At 42.1% G+C, this 21,216-nt stretch overlaps 1 protein-coding gene across 3 annotated transcripts in view; it reads right to left on the minus strand.

Annotated features, from left to right (window-relative positions):
* ASTN2 (astrotactin 2) overlaps positions 1-21,216 on the minus strand; it is a 989,820-nt gene that overhangs the window by 642,592 nt on the left and 326,012 nt on the right. For all 3 annotated transcript variants that reach the window (XM_081575818.1, XM_081575813.1, XM_081575806.1), the window contains one exon: positions 5,366-5,473. In XM_081575818.1, the coding sequence (XP_081431944.1) occupies positions 5,366-5,473 (108 nt within the window). The remainder of the gene's footprint in view (positions 1-5,365; positions 5,474-21,216) is intronic.

Consider the following 21,216-nt stretch of genomic DNA (forward strand, 5'->3'; position numbering starts at 1 on the left):
GGTTTCTGTCACCATGGCCTAGAACCTGGTCAGGCACATAGTTGGTGCTTGACAAATAGCTGAGATATTGCAGGGGTGGAGGGGACCAGGGAGAAAGGTTCGCTAGGAAATGTCGGAAAAAGCACAGTGTTGGGGCAAGGGAGAGGCTAGAAGAGACAATGAGTAGAGAGAAGGAGAACATGGGAGACAGAGAAGGCAAAAAAAAAAACAAAAACAAGACGGACAACATATGGCAAAAACCCACTACAATACTGTAAAGTGATTAGCCTCCAATTAAAATAAATAAATTGATTAAAAAAAAAAAACAACGGAGGAATGAGAAGAATGCAGTGAAAGATGACGGAGGAAAGAAGAGAGGAAAGGGGAGAGGAAAAAAGAGAGAGAGAGAGGAAAACAAACGAACAGGCAAACACACCCAGAACACAGACGAGGAGGAGGAGGAGAAGGAATGGCCATCAGCAACAGTAGGGAGGAGAGGGATGGAGCAGTGCTGGCACTGACCAGGCAGGAGGGCTGGGAAGGAAGGTGTGTGTGTTTCAGGGGGAGCCAGGCAGTGCATCACAGCCCTGGCATCCTTGCCATATGGGAGGCACAGCCCAGTCTCTCAGAGTGTATGGAGCCCCTGGGCCGTATTCTTTATTTCAAGTCCTGTGGCTTGCTTTTAATTTTCTTCTTGAACTCCAGTTTACGAGGGACACACTCAAGGAAGGATGTCTTCCCAATTGGCTGTAAATAGCCCAGTTCTTTGGAGAAGACTCATTGACCTCCCCAGCCCTAATTCTGGCTGTCGTACTGGGGGAGGGAGAAGACAGGTCAAGAATCATCCATCACCAGCTTCTAAATCTCCAGTGAAGCAGACTGCAGAGGGCTGAGGCATGAAAAGAGGGAGAGGCAAGTGCATTCTAGTGTCCGCAGAGTCCGAGATAGCTCCCCCGGTGCTGTGTCAAGGGAGACACTCCCCTTAGGGGGCCTTGTCAGTGAAAGGTGCCAGGGGTAAGCAGGTACAGAAAACAACAGTGAGGACTCCACTGACATGAATAGTGCCCACCTTTTATGGCTAAATACTCCACTGTATTTGTGTGTGTATACACATACATACATACACAACACATCTTCTTTATCCACTCCTCTGCTGATGGACATTTACGTTGCTACCATGTCTTGGCTATCATAAATAGTGCTGATAAGAACATTGGGGTATATTTATCTTTTCAAGTTATAGTTTTCTCCAGATATATGCCCAGAAGGGGGATGGCTGGATCATAAAGTGCTAGTCCCTCAGTCGTATCTCTGAGAAGGCAATGGCAACCCACTCCAGTACTCTTGCCTGGAAAATCCTATGGACGGAGGAGCCTGGTAGGCTGCAGTCCATGGGGTCGCTAAGAGTCAGACATGACTGAGCGACTTCACTTTCACTTTTCCCTTTCATGCACTGGAGAAGGAAATGGCAACCCACTCCAGTGCTCTCGCCTGGAGAATCCCAGGGACGGGGGAGCCTGGTGGGCTGCCATCTATGGGGTTGCACAGAGTCGGACACGACTGAAGCGACTTAGCAGCAGCAGCAGCAGCAGTCGTATCTGACTCTTTGATCCTATGGATGGTAACCTGCCAGACTCCTCTGTCCATGGGATTCTCCAGACTGGATTATATAATAGTCCTATTTTTAGTAGCAGGGATAAATTCAGAGATAGGGGTTGACATATACACACTACTATATGCAACATAGATTAATAATAAGAACCTACTGTATAGCACAGAGAATTCTACTCAATTCTCTGTAATCACATACATGGGGATACCATCTGAAAAAACAGTGGATATATGTATATATATATATATAAAATTCATTTTGCTATACACCTGAAACTAATACAACATTGTAAATGAACTATATGCCAGGACGAATTAATTAAAACAAAACAAAACAAAATAATGCCTAAGCAAAATGGCTGTCTGAGGAGGCCTTACAAATAGCTTTGAAAAGAAGAGAAGCAAAAAGCAAAGGAGAAAAGGAAAGATATACCCATTTGAATGCATAGTTCCAAAGAATAGCAAGGAGAGATAAGAAAGCCTTCCACAGCAATCAATGCAAAGAAATAGAGGGAAACAATAGAATGGGAAAGACTAGAGATCTCTTCAAGAAAATTAGAGCTACCAAGGGAATATTTCATGCAAAGATGGGCTCAATAAAGGACAGAAATGGTAAGGACCTAACAGAAGCAGAAGATATTAAGAAGAGGTGGCAAGAATACACAGAAGGAATGTACAAAAAAGATCTTCATGATCCAGATAATCATGATGGTGTGATCACTCACCTAGAGCCAGACATCCTGGAATGTGAAGTCAAGTGGGCCTTAGGAAGCATCACTACGAACAAAGCTAGTGGAGGTGATGGAATTCCAGTTGAGCTATTTCAAATCCTAAAAGATGACGCTGTGAAAGTTCTGCACTCAATATGTCAGCAAATTTGGAAAACTCAGCAGTGGCCACAGGACTAGAAAAGGTCAGTTTTCATTCCAATCCCAAAGAAAGGCAATGCCAAAGAATGCTCAAACTACTGCACAATTGCATTCATCTCATACGCTAGTAAAGTAATGCTCAAAATTCTCCAAGCCAGGCTTCGGCAAGACATGAACCGTGAACTTCCAGATGTTCAAGCTGGTTTTAGAAAAGGCAGAGAAACCAGAGATCAAATTGCCAACATCCGCTGGATCATCAAAAAAGCAAGAGAGTTCCAGAAAAACATCTATTTCTGTTTCATTGACTCTGCCAAAGCCCTTGACTATGTGGATCACAATAAACTGTGGAAAATTCTGAAAGAAATGGGAATACCAGACCACCTGATCTGCCTCTTGAGAAACCTGTATGCAGGTCAGGAAGCAACAGTTAGAACTGGACATGGAACAACAGACTGGTTCCAAATAGGAAAAGGAGTACTTCAAGGCTGTATACTGTCACCCTGCTTATTTAACTTACATGCAGAGTACATCATGAGAAACGCTGGGCTGGAGGAAGCACAAGCTGGAATCAAGATTGTCAGGAGAAATATCAATAACCTCAGATATGCAGATGATACGACCCTTATGGCAGAAAGTGAAGGAGAACTAAAGAGCCTCTTGATGAAAGTGAAAGTGGAGAGTGAAAAAGTTGGCTTAAAGCTCAACATTCAGAAACCTAAGATCATGGTATCCAGTCCCATCACTTCATGGCAGATAGATGGGGAAACAGTAGAAACAGTAGCTGACTTTATTTTTTGGGGTTCCAAAATCACTGCAGATGGTGACTGCAGCCATGAAATTAAAAGATGCTTACTCCTTGGAAGGAAAGTTATGACCAACCTAGACAGCATATTCGGAGAAGGCAATGGTAACCCACTCTAGTACTCTTGCCTGGAAAATCCCATGGACAGAGGAGCCTGGTGGGCTGCAGTCCATGGGGTTGCGAAAAGTCGGACACGACTGAGTGACTTCACTTTCACTTTTCACTTTCATGCATTGGAGAAGGAAATGGCAACCCACTCCAGTGTTCTTGCCTGGAGAATCCCAGGGACAGGGAGGCCTGGTGGGCTGCCGTCTATGGGGTCGCACAGAGTCGGACACGACTGAAGCGACTTAGCAGCAGCAGCAGGAGCAGACAATATATTAAAAAGTAGAGACATTACTGCATCAACAAAGGTTTGTCTAGTGAAGGCTATAGTTTTTCCAGTAGTCATGTATGGATGTGAGAGTTGGACTATAAAGAAAGCTGAGCACCAAAGAATTGATGCTTTTGAACTGTGGTGTTGGAGAAGACTCTTGAGAATCCCTTGGACTGCAAGGAGATCCAACCAGTCCATCCTAAAGGAGATCAGTCCTGGGTGTTCACTGGAAGGACTGATGCTGAAGCTTGAAACTCCAATACTTTGGCCACCTGATGCAAAGAGCTGATTTATTTGAAAAGACCCTGATGCTGGGAAAGATTGAGGGCAGGAGGAGACGGGGACGACAGAGGATGAGATGGTTAGATGGCATCACTGACTCAACGGAGATGAGTTTGGGTAAACTTCAGGAGTTGGTGATGGACAGGGAGCCCTGGTGGGATGCAGTTCATGGGGTCATAAAGAGTCGGACACGACTGAGTGACTGAACTGAACTATTTGCCATTAGCATATACCAGGCACCATGCTACTTTTTTTTAATGCAACAGAACAAAATTCATCTCGAAATCTATGAGGCATTTCCAAGGCCCATTACACAGATGAGAAAACTAAGGTATAGGATAGGTAGATAACTTGCCCAAGGCTCAAGGCACCCAGAGAAGCAACATGATCTGTGCACTTTGACTGTCCATCATGCATGGGCGGAATCCTTTTATGCAGTTTGGGGGACTAGGGGGCACAGATTGCCAGATACTTAGATTAGTTGCCATCATGTTCACGAGGGAACCTGCATTCTCTCCAGGGTGTGGTCCAAGCTCATGGATATGCCCTTAATCACTTGCTGGGAATACATGCTTGCACCCTAAGTTCTCTCCCAAGGTTGAAATCTTGAACTTGCTACTTTGCTGTCCTTACAAAACACTCAGGGTTAAGGAATTATATTCCCAGGTGATGGCCTGAAATATGCTCTATTTCAGAGCACATTTTACCACAGTGAAATCTGCACATTTTACACACAGTGAAAGCATATTTTGCCAGTGAACCGTGGACCTCAGCCACAAGGTCTACGCCCTGTAATGGGGTCCTGCCTCAGCATTTTCATGTCTTCTTGCACTGAGTGTCATCGTGAGAAAAAAATTATGCATTCAAGCATCAATACCAATGTTCTCTGTAGAAAACACAAAACATGGTCTCGAGAGTCCCAGGGAGTCCTGTTTACAGGGACCAACAGGAGAACTCTGGTCTCTATATCAAGTAAATAGGATCTCCTGGGCGAACGCTGGTTTTACCCCCACAGACTCTGTGCATTTTACTGCTGAGCATGTTTGGGTTTGCACTTTGGTTGCTAAGAATCTCTGAGTTAAGCTGTCAGCCCCTTCTTAGAACTACGCAACACAGCGTGGCACGGATTACCGTGCACACATCTAAGCTGAGTCTGAATCACTTTCCTTACTCTGATTTTCCCTTCAATTTGATTCTTTATTGTGATGGATTAAAAAAAAAAAACGCATAAACTTACAAAACCATCTCCAAATCCTCTGAGGAATGGGGCAAGACAGGGAGAAATAGAGAATGGGTAGACAGGGTATTGGACGCCAGGTTCAGTGTTAACTGATCGGGACCAGGTTGAAGAATAAGATTTAGAGTCTGTCATGAAGCACAAAAGCTGCTTCCCAGATTTTCCTCCTACAAACCCTGGTTCTGGAACCTTCTCCTGGATTCCGTTACCTTTGCTGCGGCGCCGGCTGCGATACTGCTCCGTGTAGAACGTCAGCTGCGTTTCATCGTCTGCCTCTGACCCGGACGCCCCCTTGGTTCTCCCAAAGCTGATTCCCCCTGTGCAAGAAGCACAATCCATCAGTCACTGCAGGCCTCCAGAAGCTTGTTAAATCCCCCATCCATCCCAAAGATCAGCAACCCCACCCCCAATTGACCCAAGTCTCTGTAAATCCCAAGTGACCCAGGAGTTGGCATGATTTATGGAAGGAGTTCAGGCTCTGCAGTGATGCGGACCTGGGTTCTCACCACGGCTTGGCAGCCTTGAGGCTGTGTGACCTTGAGGAGATGCCTGCCTTTTCTGAGTCCTGGGTCCTTTCTTTCTAAAGTAGGGGAAAAGCTCTTAATCTTGTGGGGTTGCTTTGAAGATTAAAGGAGATACAATATGTAAAAGATCTGGTCCTGGGTGGGTACCAGGTAATTGATAGGTACACTGTTACTTTGTATGATGGATCTGCCTCTAAAAAAGCATTCCAGGTGACTTAATTTCGCACACATTTCAGTCCAGTGCTTACTCTGCGCCAGGCCCAGAGCCAGACACAGGGGAAACAAAGAGAGATACTGCCCGGTCCTTGCCCGCCAGGGGATCATAAGCTAGTCATGGGGACAGATGGGATCCTAAGGAGCCTTTAACCTAATTCATGGCCATGTTTCCCACACAGTGAGATGCTGGGAATACAGGAGAGAGAGCAATCCATCCCAATACGGAGGCCCTGGGAAGGCTTTATGGGCGGGGAGTAGATTTAGGGCAGGGCTGGAAGGATGGATGGGCTTCAGGAGCAGAAACTGGATGTGGGAGGAGGGGTAAGAGCTGGAGCATCCCTGGTGGGGGAGGGGAGTGTGGGCGGGAGTTTGAGGCACCAGAGCAGAGTGCTGACTGGGCAGGATCTTCTGGTGCCACCGGGGGGAAGTCCCTGAGCGCCACACTGAGCACCCCGGAGCATAATTTGGGATGTCACGGAAGGTTCAAGAGGGAAAGCAGACTGTCCTTTAAGTATGAGGTGTCAAGCGCTGGGTGATGAGCTTTGCAGCCATCATCTCACCCCAAATTCAAAGCCCTCTTGGGAGGGAAGCATCATGACACCCACTTTACAGATGAAGGAACCAAGGTCCAGAAAAGGAAAGTGATTTGCGAACAGGGAGTGAAGGCAGACTTGGTACGTGGGTGCGACTGATGGCCAAGCTCAAATTTTTAACCACTGTAGCATTGCCTCACAGTTGTAATGCTCTGTAAAATGGAAACAAAAGAGAATACGTGTCCTCCTTCCTGGAGGCAGTATGTTGCAATGGATGGAGGAAAGAAAGGGACAATAATATCTGATCACTGTCCCCACGTGCGTCTTCAGCCATGAGCTGTCCCTGTCCCTTAGTGCAAATCCCCTCAATTCCCAGCAACTAAGAGCTGGACCTGAAGACAGCAGGGGACTCCAGAGTCGACCAGATGCAATTCCCCCATGTAAAGGCTCTTTTTTGAAATGGAGTTGGCAGACGCCCCACGGAGATTCTGGAAGCAGTGGAAGAACAGAGGTCTCAGAGGCCAGTAGGCTTTTAAAATTGCCATTAAAATATTTTACTGTTATAGAAAAGGGAAGAAGGAAGGAAGGAGAAAGGGAGGGAAGGAGGCAGAGAGCTGGAAGGAGGGAGAGAGAGAGGGTCTTTGGTTCACCCACGCATAATGTTTGGCCAAGGGGAAAATGAGGGCATGAGATGAAATAGCTGCCTTATGTACAGGAAGCATCTGTCATACTTCCTGCTGAGTTCGGGCAGCAGAGAAAAAGGGAGGGATTTGCCTGTCAGGAGTCTACCCCATGCCCTTTAATGCCACTGCAGTAGTTTTAACTATCCCAGCTATATCCTCCCTCCCTTCTTCTCTCCTCCTCTTTCTCATCTTCCCTCCTTTCCCAAACAAATGGCATATTATGGTGAATGGGGCAGACAGGCTTCAGACAGGAGTCTTTCCATACTGGGACAGTCTAGCTGTGATGGGGACAGGGGGAAGTGGGGGCTGGAAAAGTCACCAGGCAATAGGATATTATCATAAGAAAAGCTAACCCTTCCGTAGCACTGGCTCTCTGCCAGGCACAGTTCTAAACCCTTTGCTTGCATTGCCTTGTTTAATCTTTGCAATAACCCTAGGATGTAGGTGAATACTTTCCTTCCCGTTTTAACGGATGAAGAAATGAAGCCAGTAGGAAATTTAGTAATCTGCCCAGGGTCACACGGCTGGTAAGCTGTAGACCCACAATTCAAATCCAGCTGGTGGCTGCCGTCTCTTCCCCTGGTCCCTAGGCTGATGTACAATAAAATATGAGTAAAGACTTCATGTAATGTCCACAGCCATCCTTGTAAGAAAGGCATTATGAACCTTGTTTTGCAGATGAATAAGCCATTCCTCAGAGAGGTGATGAGAGGTGCTGAGTGTGGGAGCTAGAGTGAAATGAGGTCTGCCTGCAAAGCCTGCCTCATGGCTAACCTAATGTGGCGAAGTGTGTGTGAGTGTGCATGCATGTGAGTGTGTGCATGTGTGCGCATGTGCATGTGACTGTATATGTTTGTGTGTGTGTGGTGTGTGCAGAGGAAGCAAAACTTGGTGATCTGACCTCTGAGGATTAGCGGGGCTGTCACCTGCCCCCAGCACCAGGGCACATTTTACACTTTTTACAGCTCCTCCGTGGAAGCTCAGCATCTGTACTATCGGCAGGAACTCTGATGAGGCTCATGTAGATCCTACATCTCCACCATTCCACATGTCCACATACTCTGAGACCACGCTCCTGGCTTCTCCAGGACCCTGCTAAGTTCCCACAGCCCTGACCCTCACCTCCCTCCTGTAAGTATCAAGGCACCGTGTTCAGAATGGAAACTGATGCTGAGAGAGCCTGCCTCTCCATCAACCTGCCCCTCCCCAAAATATAATGCGAGCCACACAGGCAACTTTAAATGTTCTATTAGCCACATGAAAAAAGTAAAAAAAATAAACAGATAAAATTAATTTTCAGCATATATTTGATTTGACCAATATATTCAAAATATCATCTTAACTTCATACTTCCATAAAATTATCACTGGGCTTGCTAAATGGTGCTACTGGTAAAGAATCCGCCTGTCAATGCAGGAGACATAAGAGACACAGGTTTGATCCCTGGGTTGGGAAGACTCCCTGGAGGAGGAAATGGCAACCCACTCCAATATCCTTGCCTGGAGAATCCCATGGACAGAAGAGCCTGGCGGGCTACAGTCCATGGGGTTGCAAAGAGGTGGACATGACTGAGCATCTAAGCCACACACTCATACTTCTTTTGGGCTTCCCTGATGGCTCAAATGGTAAAGAATCTTCCTGCAGTGCAGGTAGACCAGAGTTCGATGCTTGGGTCAGGAAGATCCCTGGGAGAAGGGAATGGATGCCAACTCCAGTGTTCTTGAAATATTTTACATAACTTTCGTAAGTTTTCAAAATCCAGTGTATATTTGAGGCTCACAGCACATCTCAACCACAGACAAGCCACATTTCAAGCGCCCATCATATCAGAGAGCACATCCTGGGGGCACTTAGATGACACTTATTCCAGAGTATAATTAAGGGCCGGAACCTGGAGACATGAATAAGCCACGGGCCCCACTAAGGGGCTTCATTTTTTTTTTTTTTTTAATGAGACTTGAATGAAAAACGGTGTAGCTCAGATCCCATTAAAAGACAATAGTCATCGTCTCTACCCTCAGGCACTGAAAGGCAAGCAGGTTTCTAGATTGGTTTAATCTATGAGTCATGAGAGGCAATGCATGTCTGTACAAAGACATTAGCGTACTGGAGTCAGATACGAGTTTTGACTCCACATTCCAGTGATGAGCTGGGAGGGGAGGCTTGGGGAAGCCACCCAACCTCTCTGCATTCTTCTTTAAAAAAATGGGACAGTAACTCTCAGCTCCCACAGTCATTATGAGGAAAATGATACGCTGTATGTAAACAGTTAGCACAAAGACCAAAGAAGTGCGAGTAAGGGCACATTCCTCATTAATTCAACGCTCGCCTGAGCTTAGGAGACGAAATGGAGATGCCCCTGGGTGGGAGGGCTGATCCCCTGCCTTCTGTGACATTGTAAGAGGTGGCAGCCACCCAAGGCATATAGCCTCTGAATGTCCATAGAAGCTGCAAGGGGCCACAGGCCAATTACAGACTGACTTGGAGATGATTCAGACAAATGGAAAAGGGCCCCCTCTGCTAGCATTTTAATATGAAATTGGTGATACAGTGAACTAAAGTGCAGCCATTAATTATACAGGGCTGTGCAAGTATTTCTATTTAGGGGCTGCGAGAAAGTGAGAATGGTCAGAGGCTGGCAAGAGGGAAGGAGAGGGGACAGCAGTTTCTCTGCCCTTGTCCCTCAGGCCCCTAGTCCTCCCTGTCCTGAGTGGCCTGGGATGGAACGTGAAAAAGACCATCAAAGCACATACCATGGTGGGATAAGCACTGCCCTGGCATCTTCTGTACAATAACTCACCCACACTTCACACAGGGTCTGAGAGGTAAGAATCAGTTTTATCGAGGGGCAAACTCAGACGGTAAAGAATCTGCCTGCAATGCAGGAGACCCAGGTTCGATCCCTGGGTCAGGAAGATCCCCTGGAGAAGGAAATGGCAACCCACTCCAGTATTCTTGCCTGGGAAATTTCATGGATGGAGGAGCCTGGTGAGCTACAGTCCATGGGGTCTCAAAGAGTCAGAGATGACTGAGTGACTAACAAACTGACCTTCAGAACCTCAACACTGCTTATCCAAGATCACTCAAATTACAAGGCCTGAGCCTGGCTTCTGTCCGATTCAGCCTCTTTGGTGGTCCAGTGGTTGGGAATCCACCTGCCAACACAGGGGACACAAGTTCAATCCCTGGTCCAAGAAGACTCAACATGCCGTGGGGCAATTAAGCAAGTGTGCACTGCTACTAAACCTTAGCACCCTAGAGCCCATGCTCTGCAATAAGGGAAGCCACCACAAGGAGAAGCCTATGCACCATCACTAGAGGGCAGCCCCCACTCTCCGCTTAGAGAAAGCCCTGGCACAGCAACCAAGACCCAGCACAGTCAAAAAAAAAAAAAATCCCTTAGTCACTAGGGCAATGCAAACCAAAGGCACAGTGAGGTAGATACCACTTCACGTGCACTAAGACGGCCACAGTCAAATTAATGAGAAAATAACAGGTGTTGGAAAAGGATACAGAGAAATCGGAACCTTTATACATTGCTAGTGGGAATGCACAATGGTGTAAAAACTGCGGGAAACGGTTTATCTGTTAGCTCCTCAAGAAGTTAAACATAAAACTACCACACGATCCAGGAACTCTGCCCCTAGGCGTATCTGAAAGAATCAGAGAGAGCATTCAAATAAATACTGGTACATGAATAAATGTCCATCAGCTGATGAACAGATAAACAAAACAAGGTATATTCATACAATGGAATATTATCGAGCCATACAAAGTAATGTTGACATGTTACAACATGGGTGGACACTGCATACAACATGGATGGACCTTGCGTACAACATTTTGTAACTTAGCAAAACATTTTGCCAAGTGAAAGAAGCCAGACATAAAAAGTCTTATATGATTCCAGTTAGAGAAAACATCTGAACTAAGTAAACACATAGAGACAGAAAACAGTGATTGCCAGGGCTGGGCGGAGAGAAGAGAGGAACAGGGAGGTATTGCTAATGAGTATAGGGTTTCCTTTTGATATATTGCAAATGTCTCAGAACTAAATAGAGGTGACAGTTGCACAACCCTGGGAATGTATTAAATGGCAATGAATTACACACTTTTAAATAGATAATCGTTAATTTTATGTTACATGAATTTTACCTCAATAAATAAAATGTTAAAAAAAGAGAAAGAGAGAGAGACATACCCTCTGTTTGCTCTGTAACATCACACGACTCATGATAAAACCACAGGATGGGGAATTGTGAGCACAGAGTAGAGACATCACAGTGCTAGTGCTAAGTCACTTCAGTCGTGTCTGACTCTTTGCGACCCTATGGACTGTAGCCCGCCAGGCCCCTCCGTCCATGGGATTCACCAGGCAAGAACACTGGAGTAGGTTGCCATGCCCTCCTCCAGGGGATCTTCCCCGAGATGGAACACCAGTCTCTTATGTCTCCTCCACTGGCAGGCAAGTTCTTTACCATTAGTGCCACCTGGAGACATCACAGAGCTGCAATAAAAAGCCAGGTTCAGGCACCCTGAGCCCTGACCCAGTGTTTGAGGTTACAGGGTGTGATCCGTCGGTCTGTCTTTGACCCAGGGGTCACCTCAGGCAATCACAACACCCATGTGTGTATTCATTCATTCAGCACTTGTTGACGAAGTGCCCACTCTGTAGCAAACACTGTTCTGAGCACTGAGGGAGGAAAAGCAATGAATAAATCAGACAAAACTTCCCAACTTCTTGACATTTCCTTTTGGATAAGGAAGCAATTAAAATATTCCAAGCACGATGCCAAGCCCTCTGCATGGGCATTATCTCAATTTTGCTGACAAATAAACTGAGACATTCAGAAGTTTTTAGAGGCTTCTTTCTAAAATGACATAGATATTTGGTGGCAAAGAGAGACCTGACCCCAGGCTTGCTCTGGAACAAACCGGGGCATCTGAACAACTTGAAAGCCAAATTATGGAAAAAGCTGGAGCAGCTGTTAGCAAGAACAGTCTTTCCCAGGCCTGAGAATTAACTCACCGCAAATCCGCTTTCTCGTGCTGGGCTGCCCTGTCCACAAACCTGCTCGGTCAGCCCCTGGTAGGCCCACCCCTCCACACTCTACCTCCCGTGCTCTTGGCATCATGATGGATGGTGGTGACATGTTCAATTATTCAGACTCCGTGTCTTCCTCAAGCTGGTGACAGCGATATTGCATTTTTAGATTGCCCAGAACTGTGCTAGATAGAAAAATATGTAGCTTGGAAATGCAAAACCCATCTGACCCCCAACTGTCCAAGGAATACAAATGGTACCAGTCGTGGGAAGAGGACGAAAGTAGCTAAACTCCCCAGGCCCCCTAAACCACACAGCTCACAACTACTCTGAGCTCTGGGGCTAAACCACAGACGTTTGTGGAGATGCTCTGACCACAACTGCTACCTGCCGTCAGGTTCCGCTAAAGGCCAGGCACAGTGCCAGGCACTTCACTCAGAGGTGACTACACACATTCCTAGTCCTCCAGTGTGAAAACAGAGTCTGGGAGAGACAGCACTCCTTGTCTGTAATCACACAGCCAGGAAGTGGCAGGACCTGAATTTGAACGCAGGTGTATCTGACCCACAGAGAAGATTCTGAGGCATTATTGGGACTCATGCTGAACTTTCTAAAAATTGTATCTACATATTTGGCTGTGCTGGGTCTTCATTGCTGCATAGGCTTTTTCTCTACTTGTGGCTAGTGGGGGCTTCTCTCTATTTGCAGTGCATGGGCTTATCATTGCACTGGCTTCTCTTGTTGCAGAGCTCAGGCTCTGGAGCGCAGGCTCAGTAGTTGTAGTGTATCGGCTCAGCTGTATCACGGCATGTAGGATCTTCTCGGACCAGGGATATAACCCATGTCTCCTGCATTGGCAGGTGGATTCTTTACCACTGAGCCACCAGGGAAGCCCCTCATGCTGAAATTTTTAAAATTGATATTTACGGCTAAAAATATCTTTATGGTAAAGAATAATTAAACACGATTTCTTATAATTTCAGAAAAATGTGCTTGCTGTGCTTAGCCACTCAGTCATGTCCAACTCTTTGCAAACCTATGGACTGTAGCCCGCCAGGCTCCTCTGTCCATGGGGATTCTCCAGGCAAGAATACTTGAGTGGGTTGCCATGACCTCCTGGAGGGGATCTTCCCAACTCAGGGATTGAACCCAGGTCTCCCGCATTGCAGGCAAATTCTTTACCAGCTGAGCTACCAGGGAAGCCCCTCAGGAAAAAATAAAATATACGTGTGTGTGTGTGTGTGTGTGTGTGTGTGTGTGTGTGTAACTTAGAAGCCCATTTATAGGGGACTGTTTAAAAATGGTGGCATATTTCTAATACAGACTTTCATGAGATCATTAAATACAGTGATATAAACCTCTATTTATTGACATGTAAACGTCTTCATGATATATTGTTGGGTGGAAAAGTATACTGACAATAAATCAAGTTTTTAAGTTTAAGTGTTAGTCACTTAGTCATGTCCAACTCTTTGTGACCCCATGGACTGTAGTCTCCAGGCTCCTCTGTCTGTGGAAATCTCCACACAAGAATATTGGAGTGGGTTCCCATTCCCTTCTCCAGGGGATCTTCCTGACCTAGAGACTGAACCCGGGTCTCCTGAATTGCAGGCAGGTTCTTTACTGTCTGAGCCACCAGAGAGACAATGCAAAGAGGAATTTTACTTGTGTACATTTATACACACTTACTGATTTTCAGTCTGAATTTCACTGAGTGTGTGTAGTAAAAAATAAATAGATTTTAACTTAAAAAATAAAGAAGAGGAAAGTAAAAGTCATTCTGAGATATTCATGATCTAGGGTTATGAACCAAGCTTAAAAAAGGCATACGGCAAAACTCTAAGTGCAAAACGATCCTATTCTGTTTTAAAATAGACATACACATAAAATATGTAAATATATGCATATATATGTACATATCCACACACATGCATAAAAAGATATTGAAAGAAATATATTAAGGTGCTCTAGTGGTTATTCCCTGGGTAGTAAAATTTGGAGTATTTAAAAAAAATTTTATTATTGCTTATCTGCATTTTATAATTTCCCTCCAATGAACATCTAAAGCTTAGTCATTGTAAAAAAAAAAAAAAAAAAGACACGTAATAAAAGTTACATTTATTTTACAAAACAGATTGTCTTTATTGCTTCAGCTTAAGCTATTCTTCATTTGACCTTTAGTGTTATATGATCATCTAGACCTAGTGATTATCCCACTATCCAATAAAGGATAAATCTTAATCTATCCCCAGATTTTGGCTCAGAGAATTGCCTTTGGAGGAGAAGCTTTCTAATTAAGCTTAACTCAGGTTATCTCATGAAAGTATAGCTTTGTCTCTGGAATATCTCATTGTTTCCTGGGGCGGGGGGGGGGGGCGGTGATAGGGAGGGAGGGGCTGGATCTTCCAAAGTTATCCATAACAAAATCTCTCCATCCACATTCTCTGAAAATGTGACTTCTGCCTCTCCCCTATCAAAGGTGGAGGCTAATGCCTCTCTCCCTGAACATAGGCTGCCTTAGTTATGTGTTTTTAATAAGGAGATTTGACTCTGCAAAAACTTTTAGGACTGGATAATAAAAGGCGAGACAGTTTCTGCCTGGCTCTCTTGATACACTGATTGTCTAGATACTTACTCCCTCTTTGGAAACCTGCCCCTGCATTGTGATAAGTCTTAGCCACAAGAAGAGACCAATTTTAAGTGCTTCAGTCAATGGTCACAGCTGAGTCCAGCTTTCAAGACATCTTGAAGTGTCTGAGTCCAGGTGGCAAAAATTTGAGAGAGGCTTCTAGTTGATTCTAGCCTCCAGCCATCTGAGTCACCCACAGGTGTTTGAGTATTTTCAGCTTGATCACTGTGAAGCTGAGACTATCTTCTCTTCTTTGTTTATAAATTTTTGATTCTAGAACCCATGAGTATAATAAGATTGTTGGTGTCTGAAGGAACTCAATTTGGGTATGTTATGCAGCAGTAGGTAACCAGAACACTCTCCTTGTCTAGTCCTAGAAAAATATCCACACTCGTTTCTATCTGTCCCCATATGGCAAACCTGGGCAATGGAAAGATGAACTGGGTGTCCCAGAGACCCAAGGTCTAAAGCTGTCCTGTTACTAACATACTGTAAGATTTTTAAAAAGTATTACCATCTAGTAAATATTACATACCAACCCTTTACTTTCTTCCCAAAGATAGTAACTCATTTGACTCTCACTATAACTGGAAGAGGTATTGTTATCCCCATTTGAAAGATAAAGAGATTGAATCAAAGACACTACAAATGACTTTCTCAAGGTCAAATAGCTCAAAATGGCAAAGACTATATACACTGGCAGGCCCAAAAGGTACAGTAGGATAAAAGAGTAGCTTCAGGCTTGTAAGGCTGGCCAAGAATGAAATTCCCCATAATCTGCCCTCTAGATTCTGTCCAGTGCTTTGGAATTACAGGCTCAGGCTGGCCCATGACCCCATACAATGGCTTTTCAGCTGCTGGAAGATTGCTCATGTGCCCATTTATAATCTTTCCATCCAAGCAAAATATTTCTACTAATACCTTCATTCTTTATGTGATACATTTTACAAAAATTATGATTTTTCAGATTACAGATTCAATGCACACTTATTGTAGAAAATTAGAAAAAAAAAAGTAAGAAAGCACAAAGAAGAAAATAATAACCAAGTCAAATACTATCACTATCAATTGATCTTTCCTACTTCTAGTTTTTTTAACCTTTCTTATGCATATGTTTTTATAATTGAGTTTTATTGTCTTGTTACATGAATACATCTTGTGAGTTTTGTTAAAAATATCTAAGCATATATTGATTTATTCACTGACTTCAGAAATATATATTGGGATCCAATTATATGCTTGGCATTTTTGCTATTACATAAATTACATATATCAAACGTGTGTGCATAGGTACACATCTTTATCTGTGTGTGTGCTCGTGCACGCTCAGTTGCTTCAGTCGTGTCCAACTCTTTGTGACTCTATGGACTGTAGCCTGCCAGGCTTCTCTGTTTATGGGATTTTCCAGGCAAGAATATAAGAATGGGTTGCTATGCCCTGCTCCAGGGAAACTTCCAGACCCAGGGATCGAATTTGCGTCTACTGCAGCTCCTGCATTGCAGGCAGATTCTTTACCACTGAGCCACCAGGGAAGTCCCATTATCTATATCTACATCTAGATTTATACGTATTCAATATAATCATCTATACATATATAGATACTTATAATGACCAAAGTGCTAATAGTGATTTTCTCTGAATACTGAGATTTTCTTTTTGTTTACCTTTTTTTCTTAATGAATTGAGATTGCTTGTGGAATTAAAATAAAGCTAAATAAAATATATCACATTACCCCATGTCATTAAACATTGACCCTAATATCATTTAATGCCTCAAATATATTCTACTCTATCAATGTATTATATTTTAATCAATTCTCTGTTGTTTAAATTTTATATTATTTCCAATTTTTCACTATAATATTGCATCATGCACTCCTAAAGATAAACCTTTCTACACATCCGAAAGCAACCATGTGTAGAATTTTCTTGAGATTAAAGAGATGAATTGGTGGGTCAAAGGGCATTGACTTACCCAAAGGTTTTTTGATCCATATTGTCAAGATGTTCTCCAGAAAGGTTATACCAATTTCACCCTGATCAGCTGTATATAGGAGTAATTATTTCACTACTTCTATAACACTGAGTATTGCATCACTGTTTTCCAACTTTATTGATTTTGATGTGCATCCTAAATTTCAAATTCATTTTTTCAGATTCTTTTCAACATAGTCTAGTTTGCTCAACTCCTTTTTGAGCTTGTGTCCCCAGAACTAGGCATGATAATCCAGACGTGTTCTGACCTACACCAAGCAGAAATGGACTATTATCTCCCTTTCTCTGAACAAGAGACTTATAATAATGCAGCCCAGGACTGCTTCCACTTTATTGGAAGCTGACTTGTGCTCAATATGCCCTTGCTTCTTTGTTCACATGCACTGCAAAGAAATCTGGTATTTCCCATCATGTATTTGCAAATTTTATTTTTCTAAAACCAAAGTAAAGAACATTCTGTATTATCGAATTGTATCTGTATATTTTGGCCCTTTTTTTCTAGTGTCTCAGGATATTTTTGGTCCTAAATCTGTGATCTCATGTTTTCACTATTCCATAACTATGAAAAGGATCAGGAGGTAAGAAAAGGAATGAAGAGTTATTGAGTGTCTATAGTATGTCAAGTTACAGACTAGACATTTATGTAAGTTAAAATCATATAGTACATTTAAGAGTATAATGAAGTTGATGTTGATATCTTCATTTCAAATATCAGGAACCTGAGGTGTACAGGGATTATTTGCCTTTGACAAGTCCAAACAGCCAGTACAGACAAGGGATGGATTGGCAAGTCTAACAGTGGTCCTTGCTATTCCCTGGGTTCCAAGCCAGGCTTTTGCTTTTCTAAGGCAAGGACATCAGTGTCAATGAGAACTAGACAGAAAATAGAACTTGAGAGCTCATGGCTACAGAACTGTCTACAAATTGACATTAATCCTTTAATGAAAACTTTTTTGTAAACATATAATCAGGTAAATTGACTATACTATTGAACACTCTACAATTTCTTCTTTCACAAACCAACATGGAAATATTGCTCATTCAGTAAGTATCTATTGAGAGCTTATAATATACCAGGAAGTGGACATGCAGAGAGGGTGAAACAAAAATATTCCCTGTCATCATAGAACCTGCACTTAAGATGGAATATTCAGGTAAACATGTAAAAAGTAATACACCTATGAGAAGCTTTGTCAAATATCTTGCTAACATTTAGATATCTATGTAATGGTATCTCCTTGATCTGTTTGTGCAACAATCTATCCAAAGTAGAACTGCAATTCACCTGGCATGATTAATTCTCAGTGAACCCAAGATGGCTCCTAGCACTCCCAACTTCTGACCCCACAACTCATTATATAAATCTGACCAACTGATCTTATTGTCCTTGAGAATCAAAGTCAAGTTCCAAAGATGCTTTGCCACCTATTTTAAATCAGAATATGTCCTTCCAGAATTCTGGAAGTTTCTCTGCCTACCTTGATTCCTTGAAGAGAATAAGTAACTGTTATTCTGAAAATATATCTTCATATTATTTTAGCTCTGGAAAAGTAATTCCCTTGGATCTGGAGACTGAACTTGAGGAATGCACTCCAAAATAAATACCTAGTACCTCCTCTTGCGGTAGAACCTCACTCCTTTTGAAATATCTTTATTCTCCCTTTACAGTTTTCGGATTTTTTTTCTTAATATAAGTGACATGTCTGACAGCTTTAGAATGAATTTAGTTTTCCATCTTCATCTGGTAATAAGGTTTCAGTTGTTTCATCCAACGAGACATTTTCTTGTCCTTATTGTTCTAGAAGCAATTTTAAAAGCTTGTTTTATTTCTGCTTGTTTTCTTTTAAATTTGCCCACCATGCACTGACAAATTTGAAGTCTCATCCTTTCTGGGAGTATTTTTATAAGTTTGGGCTAAACTGTGACACATTTTTGGACTTTTTTCCATCTGTTAGTTTCCTGCGCATACAGTTTCCTCTCTATGCTTCCCAAATTCCTCCTTCATTGTAATTCTCTGTGATTATTTGCTCAGAATTTCATTTTTCAGAGTCTTCCTCTCTGTAATACATCTATTTTATTTTAGAGTCTCTGTCATAGAACCAGAAAAATCTATCCTCTGACATTAAAAAATTGCATGTATATGTGTTCATAAATTCTTGGTTATAATTTTTCAGCTCTTGAAATAGAAATGTTATTTCTTGGTTTAATAATATCCAGTGCTGGCAAGGGTTTTATGAAATGATCATTTTCCTAAATTGCTGCAAGCAGTGCAAATTTGTACAACCCTTTTGGGAAGCAATTTGGCAATATAAAAAAGAGCCTTAAAAAATGTCCAACCCTTTTGACCCACTTCTGGGAATTCACCCTAAGGAAATCACCCTAAATATAGGAAAGGCTTTATACAGCATTATGCTCATTGAAATGCTATTTATAAACATGGAAAAATGAAAAATAGTTTTATTACATGTCCAGCTTGAGGGGGAATAATTAATTATTCTGGAATATTAAAAGGGTGTTGATGATGATAAGATGTTATATAAAATATTTGTGTAAAATATTCATTTTGAGAAAGGGGGTAAAGAAACATAAATTCTATATCATAAAATGATAATCACTGAATATAGTAGAGATTCTCCTGATGGCATAAGAGAATAAGGTATTATTAAATAGCATATTAAATAGCAGGCCAACCCTCTTGCAGTTAACAACAATAAATTTTGCACCAAAAAACCAAAAAGAAACAAAAAGAAAACCAGCAAAACAAAACCACTAGCAAAGGGTCCTGGGAAACAAATACAAGCAGGTACGCTTTAGGAAGAAGTTGAAACTTAGAGACAGTAGGCAGCATTGGGTAACTTTTCTACGTTTCAGACTTGGTCCTGAAGGTATATCCCAGTTTCAGTATGGCTCAGGCCAGCAGAAACACCAGGACAAAGACTGCTGTTTTACTGCACTGAGGACTCAGAGAATCAGTCAATGCCACCAAGGAGTAACAGCAAGATCCAAAAAAAATGGAGAGACCTAGAGAAGGATCTTGTAATCTGTGTGTTATCTCTGCCCACATTCCTAGCTGCTGCTGAACCATGGTATGGATAAGGCAGACTCCAATCAGCTCAGCTGGAGAAAGAAATAATAATAACTGAGATTCAAGCTGTCGCTCACCATGGGCAAAACAGTCAGAGTCTGACCAAGTTCACTGCCTGCAAAACAACATTCAATTCTTTGGAAAAACAGAATCCGAGAATTTTCATACAATAAATTCACAGTTTCTAGAATCCAATCCAAAATTATTTAACATATGGTGACCCAGGAAAATTTTATCCATTCCCAAGGGAAAAGACAATCAGTGAAGGCCAACCTAAGGTGATCCAGACGAACAAGAACCTTAAGATAACTACTACAATTGTGCCCAATGGGATAAAAAAGAAGTTAATTATAGTGAATAGAAAATATAACAATTACGAGCAGGAAAATTATACATGCAGCAAATGAAGGTTTGTAGAAGCAAAAAATTAAATGTGTAATTTTTTTTAAAAAGCCATTGGATGGGCTAAACGGAATGGAAATAACAGAGGAAAGAATCATTGGTCTTAAAAACAGATTAATAGAAATTCTCTAACTGAAGAAGAAAGACACGAAAAATTGAATAAAAAGAAAAAGCATTTAAAGAATCCGAGGCACAATATCAAAAGTTCTAAATATGGAGTCACAGAAGGAAGAGAGAGAACATAATAATAACTTTAGAAAATGAAAGTAATAATGGTTGAAATGTACCAAATTTAGTATAAGATATGAACTAGCAAATCCATAAAGTTGAAGGAACACGATAAATTTGAGAGAAAAAACCCTATCTTTATAGTCAAACAGCTAAAAATAAAAAACAGACACATCTTTGTTCTAGCCATTTCAATATGGCAAGAAAAAGAAATAAAAACAAAGATTATAAAGGAAAAAATGACACAATATTTTTTTTTTCAGATGACATGACTGTTTAGAAAAAGAATCATAAGATATTCCAAAACAACTATTAGAATAAATGACTTTGGCTTGAATGATGAAAGTTTAACATAAGAAAGTTAATTCTATTTACATATACAGGCAACTGACAATTGGAAAATAAAATTTAAAAACACTTCCATGCAACAGTACAAGAAACTCTAAACTACTTAATAGTAAGTTTAGAAAAAGGCATGAAAGATCTCTTCAATGAAAACAACATAAAATTGCAAAAAGAAATTTAAAAAAACCTTAATAAATGGAGAAACATATCACATTTGTGGGTTGCAAGACTCAATATTGTGAAGATACCATATACCCTCAGATTATCTATAGGTTAAATGAAATACTACTTACAATCCCAGAAGCTTTTTTTTTTTTTTGGTAGAAATTGACAAGATGATGTTAAAATTTATATGGAAGCACAAATAACCTCAAAT

This window comes from Giraffa tippelskirchi, chromosome 1 (assembly GCF_054371585.1).
Source record: "Giraffa tippelskirchi isolate mGirTip1 chromosome 1, T2T-mGirTip1v1.2.pri, whole genome shotgun sequence".
In the NCBI taxonomy this organism is placed as follows: Eukaryota; Metazoa; Chordata; class Mammalia; order Artiodactyla; family Giraffidae; genus Giraffa; species Giraffa tippelskirchi.